This window comes from Megalops cyprinoides, chromosome 3 (assembly GCF_013368585.1).
Source record: "Megalops cyprinoides isolate fMegCyp1 chromosome 3, fMegCyp1.pri, whole genome shotgun sequence".
Lineage (NCBI taxonomy): Eukaryota > Metazoa > Chordata > Actinopteri > Elopiformes > Megalopidae > Megalops > Megalops cyprinoides.
This window is the reverse complement of record NC_050585.1, coordinates 42,609,352-42,621,981: the sequence shown is the minus strand read 5'-3', so window position 1 is coordinate 42,621,981 and position 12,630 is coordinate 42,609,352. Positions and strand designations below refer to the sequence as shown.

Below are 12,630 nucleotides of genomic sequence, written 5' to 3'. Positions count from 1 at the left end.
ATTACATTACAAGGCACCTTGGATGGTTCGATGAGGAAATGATATGCAAGGAAAATTTGGTCAGATGAAGCAAGTGCTTATGAAACCACCTTGTAAGGAGCATTAGCTGAGTGTGTGTAGGAACATCCAGCTAAAGGGTTACATAAGGTTCATTTTCAAATGCATAATTTTTCCCTTTTGACTTTAAAACAATTCAAAGCTAACATGATAATAGTTAGGTTGTTAACAATGATTGATGTTTTTATTGTTTTTCAAAGAAGATCTTTCAAAGAAGAACTTTGGATAAACTTTAATAGCAAATAAATTATTCATGGTTTGATTTCTCAAAGAATTGGTCTCGTATAAATACCACAGTTGCTTTGGGGGCAATTTATAGAATACATACCCCCATGGCACCTTTACCAGCAGTCAAATCAGCCTTCAAATCGGTTCATGGAACCTATATATCGAAATACAATTTCTGTCATGACAGATACAAATTACACAATCTGTGTGTAACATCGTCAGCTATTCTGGCCTCAGACAGACACAATCTGGCTCAAGATGTTGCACACATAGTCACTGATAACAGAGGAGTCATTTCAAGGGGTTGTGTCAAAACACACTGGTGGCATGAATAACAATTAAAATTAGGATTAAGTTTAAATTAGAGTTAAATTTAGTCTCGCTGAAGTAAGGGTTTAAAGACTTTGTGCAGCACACAAAGAGAAAATAGAAATTTGTTGGTTTGCCACTCTAATCGGAGGACTGACAAGCAAGAATGTACAGTATCAATCAAACTTGCATTCATGTCTTGAATGACCGGATACAGATTCAGGTGTCTGCCTTGCACATGCGACACTGCCAGGTTTTGGCTCTGACTGTGCTGATGTCTGTCTTAAGAAAACAATCAGCTCTGCTGAAGTAAGGCTTGTGTGTCAAAGGTTTTGATGCTACTCCTCTACTACTGAAGGTGGTGTCCTGCGTTACAGTTGTGTAATGGCTTATTTCTCTGCACCATACTAACTATAAATAAAACTAAAGTACAGCTGCAATAATAATGGAGTTTTTAATATCACTGGTATTAAAAAAATACATAATGATAATTATCATAATTATTTTTGTCATTAGTAGTAGTAGCAGTTACAGCGGCAACGGAAGTAAATAGCGGTAGAAGTAATAGTTACAACAGCACTAGTACGTATAGCCTGTATTACATTGTATAGTCGGGATGGTCACACAGACCAGTGACATACCGCTGTGAGCTGTAAGAACAGAAAATCGTGAAGGGAGAACTAGAGTGAGAGGGGGAGAGAGAGAGAGAGAGAGAGAGAGAGAGAGAGAGAGAGGAGGAGGAGGAGGGGAGAGAGAGAGAAGGTCCATTGACACTGGGACTTAAAACTTCACGGCTGTAACAGTGACAGCGATCGATGCTTGCCACGACAGTGCCACTGCAAGCAATATCAAAAGCCACCCCTCCCCTCTCCTCCTTCCGCCAGCCCTCCAACCCTATCTGTCTCCTGGAAAAAGCCCGTCCTCGCACCCTGCCGGCGACACGGAGAGGGGGGAGAGGAAGCGTGGTGAACGGGAGAGCAGCCGCGCGCAGATACCGCTCCTCTCCCCGATCTGCGATTGCCGTTAAAAAAAGACTTTGTATTCGGATCCGCTGAATTGAAGTGATGCCACCGTCAGCTCTTTGACAGCCGGGGACTCCACTCTTCGTTAGCTCTGGTGTGCAGTCGGAAGGCAGCACGGATGTGGACCACACAGTAATGCGCCGGGGCTAACAAAAAATTGAAGCAGAAAAAGATGAAATGCTTTTCCCGGTACCTGCCTTACCTCTTCCGACCGCCGAGCACCATCCTCTCCTCCAGCTGCCACACAGAAGGTAGGAAAGCGAGATGATTCTGTTAAATGTGTGTGTGTGTGTGTGTGTGTGTGCGTGTGCGTGTGTGTGTGTGGCTACACGCACTGGTTAATGACTGGTGTCCAAACGCAGACTCGTCGAGTACATCTTCCACGTCCCGGCGCTCTTCTGGTTACTGGAATCATTAGGTTGATATATGAGCCAGTATTTTGTCAGCGGTGTGTTGTGAATTGTATGGAATTGCCTAACCGTAGTTGTTGCATTATTGATGTTTAATTATCCGACGGTGCTAATTGTAACAATTCTTAATCCACGAAGTAAACAGTCGCAGGTCTCCACAACAAAACGAAAAAAAAAACCATTCTAAGTCTTGGTAGCTTGAACCCTGTTGGTGAATGACAGCGAATTTGTTCTGTCTCAAACGACATCCTCATAACACACATATCCCGACATTTCTCCCCGTGATTGCAAGGGTGTTATAATGTTTGTTCAAATTAAGGTTTTTCCTCTTACAACCCTGTACAATTACAACTGAAAATAGGAGTCATTTAGTAAATTAACTCCACTTCAGGTAATTGTATCAGCGCATTACAATGACTGAAGGTTAGGAAAAGTGTCGTCTGTTTGTACTGATACTCCAACACTGCTTAAAAGTTCATTAACACACTCGGAGAGTATTTTACCACTTTAGTAGGTAAACAAACAAAACATAAATGTCTCAATATGTAAATGTGAGAGGCAAAATGGAAGATCTGTGCTAAATTTCATCTTACTGAGATTTTGTTTCAGATATTCAGTCCATCTTTGCCATAGCCTAAGGACAGGCCCGGTCATTCCTGTCGGAGAGTGAGACTAAGGCAATTGATTAAACCCGTAACCTGCTGTTGCCTTAGCGTGGCTCGGAGGAGCAGGCTGACCTGAGAACAGTGGCTCACACACAACCTCTATCTTCAGGCCCGACCATTCAATGCCAAGCCTTCTCAGGAGTGGGATGTTGCTGGTATGAAGTGGAGGCTAGTGGCTCATTACATTACATTATCGTCATTTAGCAGACAATCGTATCCAGAGCGACTTACATAGGTGACTGTTTTTACATGTTATCCATTTATACAGCTGTATATGTACTGAGTTAAGCATTTTGCCCAATTTACAATGGCAGTGCCCCTTCAGGAAATTGAACCAGCAACCCTTCGGTAATGAGCCCTGCTCCTTACCACTGTGCTACACTGCCACCCAGCTTCACAATCAGAAGACTCATAAATGGAAGGGCAGTGAGCACTGCTGCTGCATCCTTGAAACGCCAGCGTGTTGGAACAACAGTTTCACGTAACCAGACTGTACTTTGCCTTACGAGTTGAACAGTATATTGTTACCAAAGCTCTGCCTGGCTGTCTGACTCCACCATGAGTGAGCAACCGAACGGTTGCTGGTTCAATTCCCTGCTGGGGCCACTGCTGTTGTACCCTTGGGCAAGGTACTTAACTCAGAATTGCCTCTGTAAATATCCATCTGTATAAACGCATAACATGTTAAAAACGGTCACCTATGTAAGTCGCTCCGGATAAGACTGCCTGCTAAATAACAATAATGTAATGTAAAAAGTTATCACACGCCGGAGCTTGTGAAGACCAGGTGGTGAAAATAATACAAAATAAAGACTGCCGCTGTGCACGTGTTAAAGCTGCATTTCAGTGGGGCAGAGATGCACGACGCTCACCGTGCAGTTAATTTTAGAGTGATTACGTGATCCATCATCATTTCCGTTGCAAGCAGGCTCCACGTTTACTAGTGTGCATTCCACGCTTCTTCGTAGAGAAGACTCAAAGAACAGGTAATGCCGCATGACTGAAATCCACCAACCTTAACATTTACCCAGAGCTTCATCACTGCGTTACTCCTCCACAGTGGAGCTGCGTTGGGAGAGCTCTTTCCAGGGGACACAGTGTTCCTCTGCTTTGACAGGCAGATGGAGAGAGGAGAGCATTCCTGACACACAGAATTCACCAGCTCTCTACATTCTGTGGTTATTACTCTCTGGGAAGCCTTTTTTTTAATGGCCTATCCCCATCAAGATCCTTTACCTTTCTGGCTTTTTTTATGAGAGGGCCACTGTAATAAATTCAATAACTTTTCACCAGGGACCCAAAAGGGCAATATTTTTTTTTAAAATCATATGAAATGCATGCCTTTCTGCCTGGATAAATGGTAATCGATGGAAACACATAAAGCAGCCACACTTTTGGAGATCACTGTTGAACCACTGGCCCCTGAAGCTTTTAGACCAGCAGGCATGATAAAGGCTGGAGAAACCAACAGCAAAAATGAACGCATGACTGCATCTCACTATTCAGGCTGAAGAGGGAGCATGGCTGGACAGCAAGAATCAGCTGTGGCTTGCTTGTTAGAGGAATACCCAACAGGGCAGGTGCTGGGCCACTGGTTGCCTGTGCGACACGAACTCACTGGGGTGGTAACATAGTTAAAGTGTCGGTGGGTGGTTGAGGGGGAGGGGGTGCGTCATTGGAATCAAATGAACTGTGATGCGGATGCAGCTGACCTGAATTCATATTTGACTGTGAGCTCAGGCTTGCCAACTCAATGGCCTGAACAGCTTCGAGAAGGTTGGGGGAGGGGGGAGGGGGGTCGGTGTGGAAATTGCATTACATTACATTGTTGTCATTTAGCAGACACTCTTATCCAGAGTGATTTTCAACTTTATCCATTTACGCAGCTGGATATTTGCTGAGGCAGTTGTGGGTTAAATACCTTTCCCAAGGGTACAACGGCAGTGCCCCAGCAGGTAATCGAACCAGCAACATTTCGGAAACAAGCCTTTCATTATAAGCCAGCAGCCTTTCAGTTAAAAGTCCTGTTCCTTACCGCCATGCTACCGGAAACATGGAGGATGTGTGGCGGATCACAGCTAAGGTAGAGCAGTGGTGGCCTTGTTTGGCGGCTCAGGATCGGCCATCGGTGACGCATGCCTGGCATGCACTGCCGGCACCACAGGCCCAGCTTGCCGGCCCCTCCCGAGGGGGAACACCATGCCCACATCTCCAGCAGCGGGCTGGAAAATCGATTTTGCGCCCTGGCCCCGGAGAGCGGGACAGCTGAGTCTCTTGGCTGGTTTCGGCACTGTCGGGAAGCTCCCTGATCCGCTTGACGCGCTCTGTTCCTCTGACTTCTTTCTGTCAACTCTCTGAAAAAAAGAGAAAAATGCCCCCCCCCCTCCTTCCAACTCCCACAATGCCCTTCTCCGTGGCACACCCAGTTACAAATCAAGGACAGTTCCTGAGAGAGAAGGTCCTTCAGGATCACTCCATGACACCCACGAGGTAATGGACTCAGATATCTCAGAAGGGCCTTGAATCAATACATACTGAATTTCCACAGAGACAGGGTATCACGGGCGAGACGGGGGGGTAGAGTTTCCTTCTCCTGTGTCAAATGGTGGCTAAAATTGCCCTCGCCAAGCTTGGTGATCAATGTGAGAGACAGAGAGAGAGAGCTATTTCAAGCCGTGACTGTGACTGATTCCTGAGCCTTTTGAAGGCCTCTAATTCGATGTGACGCTTGAGCGACCCCATCTGCATGCCTATCGTCTCTGTTTCCCCGGCGATGAATTTGATGTGTCACCTGAACTCTGATCCATTACGGCTTAAGAGGTGGTGATTGCTTCTTCGCTATTGTGTGTTTTTGTCAGTTTGGAGCTGGGTGGGGGGTGCTGGGGGTGCTGGGGGTGCTGGGAGCGGGTGGGAGGGTGGGGGTAGTAGGTGGAGTGGGTGACTATCGTAAACTCAAATAGGAGGAATCCATTTCCAGGCTTTGGCTTGGTGGCTGGATTTCAGGACGTCCCTGAAACCCTGTGTGGATGAGTAGACTCATAACCTCGCCAATATTGTGGGAGAGCGTGTCACACAGCCCCTCCGTTAGGATTCCACTGTTGCTATAGGAGCGAGCAGGATGATGGGAACTGCGGACATGCCTGGGATTCCGCCGGGTCAGAGCAGCTGTGACTGGAGTAGCAATGAGCGTGGTGTAGCGGTGAAGGATCTGGGCAGGCTGCCGATGCTTAACGGGCTGCTGCTGCTATTTTACCCTTGGGCAAAGCACTTGACCAGACTGCGTTCGGGAAAGTGTCAGGATTAGGGCCACACACACTTCTCACGCACCTGTACACTTTGTGATGGCAGTGCAGGCCCAAGAGAAGATCCCTAAAGTCGGGAAGTTCACCTTTGCTGCCTTGGATTGGGAGATCTGCCTCATCCCACTTTTTGGGTTAGTGGGTTCGGTTTTTCAGAAGGCTAGTCACACTAGCTGTATAAATGGAAATGTTAAAATGTATACTGTGCAAGGTGCCTGGGATTAGGACGTCGGTAGATAAGCATGAAGCTTATGATGTCTTCTGTGGCTGCAGGGGGGGGGTGGAGACATGTTTATAGGCTGGGGTTAATCACAGTCAGGGTTGGGGTTATTAAAGTTCAGGACAAGCGGATAGGCCCGCCCATCATGTAACACCTGCCCCAAGGTCAGTCACGCTTAGAGGAGTGGCAGGCAGAGAACAGAAGAAGGTGAATCTAAGCAGTGGGTTCATGAGGAGACAGAAGTGAGAAAATAGACTGGAAAGAAAACGAGAAAGAATCAGACACTTGGAATTTTAAGCCAACTTTATTTTATCAGTTAATATAAAACAACAGAAGACAGAAGCTACATGCAAACTGACATATGTAAACAGCAAAAATGTAATAACAAAATAAAAACACAAAATAATTCAATGAAAAATAAATGGGGGAAAACCCCAAAATGAAATAATTAACTTTTCCATCCCTAAGGATTCAGTTTCATAAATTCAGTCTTAAATTTTTAATCTTAAAGCTCCTTCTCCATCCATCTTGCAGACACAGTTTCCAAAGCCCTAAACAGTTATGAAAGTGCAAGAGAGTGGGGGGGGGGGGGGGGGGGGGGTGAGAGAAATAGAGAGCAAGGGGAGGAGAGAGAGAGTGAGAGAGAGATAAAGTAGAAAGCAGAAGAAGAAAAAGAGAGGCAGGGAAGGGAAAGGAAGGGTAAACAAGCAGGAGAATCAGAATAAGAGAGATGAAGGTGCTGGTAGCAGAGACAGACCAGCAGGGATATGAGAGATGAGAGGGAGTCAGAGCTGGGGGAAATAACCATGAATGAGACTTTGATCGAATGCCTTACACAGTCTGGGCTGTGCCTGTGCTTCCACGTCGGCTCGCCGGGCCTTCCCTTTTTCCGCGGGATCTCGGCTCGCGTCTCAGCGTGTGGCTGTGTTTGCCTGATACGCGCTCTCTGCCTCGGCATCCTTCGCCATCTTCGCGTTTGACACCTCATCCCCTCCTAATGCGTCTTGCCGCGGGCTTCGCACTTGTTTTTTGCCCGTCAACAACGGAAGTCATAATGGAGTGTAACAGTGAACGCATTCCCTCCCTCCCCCCTGCGATTCTGTGAGAGGCTGATCCTGCCGCATTAATAAACAGCAACGAGCGTGTTATTTGTTTCCTTCCACTCTTCGAAAGCACGTGTCTCTCTTAGGACTTTTTCGTCAGCGTAATGCAGTTACTTCTGATATATCATCCCCACATGAGCTGAAAGAGAGGGCTGTTCCAAAGGCATCACGCTCCATTAAGAACTGCGTGTCTTACGTGTTTATCCATATGAGTGTCTGTCTCCTCGTCATAGTAGACGGCAGAAGGGTATCTCTCATTTCAGAAAGGCCATTACTCTAGCCTTCTCATGAATGTGTGGAAAGTATCTGCAGCAAGACAGGGTCAGAATTGTACTTTTTTTTTGTCCAGCAGAGTTTTGGGAGAGCAACGCTAATCTGAAGAAGTTGTGTGGAGTGGCCGTAGGAAACCCCATTGCATAAGAATGCAGAGATATGAAAATACGTCTGTGAAATAGCCACTTCCTCTCGCTGCCAGCGAGGAGATCTGGTCCTCAGGGATGACCCAGTGTCGACTGCTCCCTTGTGGCAAGACGGCCCCCCCCTCTCTCCTGCTTGTTCACATGGGACAGCTGCAGGAGCTGTTTTGCCATCACCCAGATGGGATTCTCCCGGCTGTGGGAGAATAACCTCCCTGGACAGAGAATGCTGAGCTAATTCTCCCTGACCTGAGACGTGACTCCCTGTGGGACGGGAGGAGAGGGGAAGGCCAGTCGCCTGGAGGTCACAGCACCCCCCCCCCCCCCCCCATACTTGCCCACCTAATTATCTCAAAGCCTCATCTCTATTACCATCCCTCAGCTGGGATCCTGCTGTCCAATACTGCAGCTTTCCATGCAGCATGGACCCGCCCACAAGCTTGTGCCCACCCCCCGTTTCTAAGTGTCCTTCTTGAGGTCTGTATATGTGGCTGAGCCACTGGCAGCACACTGTGGGGGTTTTAGAAAACATGACACCCCCTCCATATCCCCCACCCACCTTCCCACATCCCCGAGTCCCAGGCCAATCACTTTGCAGCAAGCCTTGTTACAGGTTTCTATTTCCCACTCGGTGTTTTGCATTACGTTACATTACATTACATTGTTGTCATTTAGTAGATGCTCTTATCCAGAGCGACTTACATAAGTTAAAATTTTATCCAGTTTTATCCATTTATACAGCAGGATATTAAATGAGGCAATTCTGGGTGAAGTGCCTTGACCAATCGTACAGCAGCAGTGCCCCAGTGGGGAATCACCCCAACAACCTTGGACAACCGAGGAAAGACTTTACTTTCCTCTATTATCACAGTGATATCCTCTTTTTTCATGGCTAACAGGCTGTGCTTTGAGCCTGTGTCTTTGTGCCTGCTTTTGCAATAAAAGCACACAGGGACACACGCATGCCTTGCTCTGTATTCTGCCCCTCCATGCACTAGCGGACATTATCAGATGCTGCGACTGCTATCATCAACTGGATGTAATCCCCGTGAGCGAAGGACCACCGTCTGTTATCTGCAAAACAGGCACGGTCCAAGTGTCCATGCTGTCAGAGATACAGATGGATTTCCCTGCAACCTGCAAGGACAGGAACACTGGCTTTACTCCAATCCCACCCCCAAGCCTTACTATGGGAGGTGGTGTTAAGATGATGTGTTTGTGTTTTTGTGGGCAGCAGTGTGGTGTAGTGGTAAGGAGTAGAGCTTGTAGCGCAAAGGTTGCTGGTTTGATTCCCCCCTAGGGCACTGCTGTTGTACCCTTGAGAAAGCTACTTAACCCACAGTTAAACCCACAGCCTCATTAAACATCCAGCTGTGTAAATGGATGAAATTGTAAGGTGCTCTGTTTAAGAGCATCTGCTAAATGACAATAATGTAATATAATGTGTGTGTGTGTGTGGGAGGGGCGGGGCGGTTATTGTGGTACACAATCATCTACAGATTTGGTTGTGTGCAGGACAAGGGGAAGGGGGAGGGGGATAGGTGGTGGCATTTGCATCTGAAGTGGCAGCCAGAAGAGGACACAAGTGTGGCAAGTGGGTGAGCCTCTCACCCGTTTGGACAAAGAGAGAGACTTTTCAAGGGGAGTGAGTCAGAGGAAATCGAACTCTCTCCTCCAACCGAACTGCTGCCTCCAACAGGTATTTTTAGCCCAAACAGCCTTTGACAGAATCGGGGGGCAAAGATGCTGCACTGTCGACAGCCTTTGCCTGAATGAATGGCTTCTTTTTTTTTTCTTCTACTTCGCTGCTTGTTAACAGACGCTGAGCGCTTGCTAAATGCGTGATTAGCGCTGAATATTTTAACACTCTAAAAGAGCCTTTGGTTTTTTGTTCATCTGAACCGGCGTTTGGAAAGAGGCCTGGGAAGCGGGAAGCTTCCTCCTCCCTCGCTGAGGCCCTGAGCTTCCGTAGTGCTTTGCCTCACAGCTCTGCTGCCACCTCATTACCTTGTGTCTGCGTAATTGCTACTTTACTCTCGATTTCTGGGGGAGGTTTCCATCGATTGCGATTTAACAATGCAAAGTTAGCACATTTTCCCCCTTTATCTTAAACTGTAAGATGAAATGCAAGAGAGATTAATGGAGTCTTCTTATTAACACTGTAACAACAGATGCCAGATGTGTGTGTGTGTGTGTGTATGTATTTGTGGTGGTATGTATAATATATATATCTATCTGTACCTAAACCTATAGCTGTAACTATATCTACAGTCCATCCATAAATATAAATATATAGGCTCCAGGGCATAGAAGGAAAAGGCAGAGGGACCCGGATGATTGGCTGCACACAGTCTGAATGTGAATACTGCTGTCAATTTTGCCCATTCTGCAACCCCGGTGATGTGGGATGGGTCATACATGCGGAGTAGCCCTGTGTTCTCAGAGCTATTTTAGCCTGCACTGCTCGGAAACAATGTCTGCAGCTGCAGGAGTCCGGAGGAGGCTCGAGAGTCCTCCTCCCCCGAGAGTATAGAGCGATGAATGAGAGAGAGAGAGAGAGAGAGAGAGAGAGAGAGAGAGAGGGAGTATGTGTGTAAATTGCTGTATTCTGCTACATTCTGTACTGATACAATTGTAATATGTAATACGGCCCATGTGCCATATACATTTTGGTGAATAGGCACGTATGCTTTCCTGTTACATTCTACATCCACGCATTTGCAATCTAAGCAATTCCGTGCGCATGTTTATATGTGTGTATGTGATGCGTGCATGTGTTGTATGGAGAGGGATACATTAACCACGGGGACAAAGAGATTGAAATTGAGCGTCACTTGAAAGTCACCGTCAGACAGAGACCTGTTTTTGCCCCACACTGAAAGAGCTCCCCGCAGAAGCAAAGATTAACTACTTCAGCACCACGGACAGAGACCGAAGCGGGCCTGAAGCAGCACCAGAGGCAGCACAGAGCAATAAGGCTGTGTCACTGTCTCATTGGTCCAAATTCTGGCCCAGCTGATCCAAAAGGTGATGTAAGTGTCTACCCAAAGCATTAGCTCCATGATGTTAAACATAGGTATGCACATCAGTGTGCAGTTGTTAAATATAACAAGCAAAATGCCTGCTTTGTGTAGGACAGTCTGGCAGAGGAACATCTTCCCGGGCAGTTCCTGTGCCCACACTGTGCAGCTTCTCTGGTTCTGCATTTCTGGGAATTTCATGACAGGCTGACTGGCTGTCTCCTGTGGTTCAGACCCTGCATGAATCTGCCTGAAAGCTATGTCTGAGTGTGACGTCGTCCGCTTTGTACTGCGAGAGCTCTGGGCTCCGACAATTGGGCTGCACTCTGAGCATGCAACATCTGGACAGGCAGTACTGGCACCCGAGGGCTCTGATACGATCCCCACCTGTGCTCGGTCCATTATATTGTTTTTTTGCTCAGAGGACTGGTTTCAATGGCTTTCACACATCATCTGTTTATGCAGCAGAATATTTTAACAGAAGCCATGCAGGGAAAGTACACAGCTGGAGGGTGCAACATTCAGGGTTTGAACCTGCCGTCTGCTGGTCATGAGGGACCCACCACTGCCTCCACCACTACTTGCAACTTTAATCCTTGCCTGGAGCATCTGCCTGTTACCTCCTCCCTGCATCACAGGGAAAGAGGAGTGTCCGGCCAGAGACACAGCCCAAGGTGTCACGTTGTGTGTAAATTCACCCTCGTTCTGGGGATGCTGTGTTCGGCTTGCTGTTGTGTCCGTTTGTCGGTCTGTACATCTGTGTCCCCTGTCTGTTTGCATCAAAGCGGTTCAGCAACAAGGTAACACCACCTAAGTTTGAGGGTGCATCACAGGGTCTGCCACTTGTCATCGCGCTTGTTATGTCTGGGGAAAAAAAGACCCAGGACTCAGCCGTGGCTGCGGCTCTGAGTGTGGCTGATTGGGCTCTCTCTGAAGCATGACTCACCAGGACACCGGCTTGTGTAACACACTGTAACAGAGGTGCGAGAGGAGGGGGGAGGGGAGGAGGAGGGGAGGGGGGGGGTAACGTTCTGACTCAGCCAGGTGCCGGGGGGGGGGGGGGGGTTCTCGGATAAAGAAACAGTCGCACAGGGGCAGTGAGAAAGAGGTTAAGTCGGGCCAAATAGGTTTGAAGGCATAAAACAGGAGCGCTTCAATGGCTCACGAAGGATGAATTATGCATCACACCCAGTACTCTGCTTCTACGCTTTACGCTACATTAGTTTTTTTTTCCACCCCTCTGTCAGAGTGCTGTGAGTGTAGGATGGACCGGCTTCAGTCCTGGCATTGTGGCTCTGGAAGTGGGGGATTTCCACCGGTTTCACATGTGCGGTTTCCAGCACACTGGATTGCTGGCTGTTTGTGTCACTGTGGCTGTAAAAATCGTGGTTAAAAGCAGATTTCACGGTGGTCCTTGTAATTGAACCCCCCATTCTCATAATCCCCTGTGTGGCTTTCTCCAGTGCTAAAAAGAGCGGGATCTTTTTTTTTTTTTCAATTGTCAGATGGGTTTTTCTTTTTTTTTTTGATCTTGTGGGATTAGGGATAAGGGGTTTTCAAAGCATGGTTGAATGGGAATCTGTAGAATGAGTGTGATTTGTGCATCGGGGACACAGATAGGACAGATAGAGTGCGCTCTAGAGAGGAATATAGGTTCCGCCCCAGGCACTTTGAAAATATTTTTAAAAAAAAACAGCAGAATGTAATTCTCTTCGTGCCATTCATTGTTGACTTGAGGATTTGTTTATTGCTCAATGGGAGCTGAGGCTGCTTGAAGAGGTGAATACAGAAATAGGAATTGATTCCCTCTTAAAGAGTCTGGACTAGGACATGCTGGTAAAATAGATTGGAAATAAATGGAAACCGGACTCATTACAATTA

General features: G+C 47.2%; 1 protein-coding gene across 1 annotated transcript in view; it reads left to right on the top strand.

Moving 5' to 3' along the window:
• Positions 1-1,661: 1,661 nt before the first annotated feature.
• LOC118775315 (serine/threonine-protein phosphatase 2A 55 kDa regulatory subunit B beta isoform-like) overlaps positions 1,662-12,630 on the top strand; it is a 64,119-nt gene continuing 53,150 nt past the window's right edge. Inside the window, exon 1 of the mRNA XM_036525178.1 lies at positions 1,662-1,867. Coding sequence (XP_036381071.1) covers positions 1,789-1,867 — 79 coding nt within the window. The 5' untranslated portion in view covers positions 1,662-1,788. The remainder of the gene's footprint in view (positions 1,868-12,630) is intronic.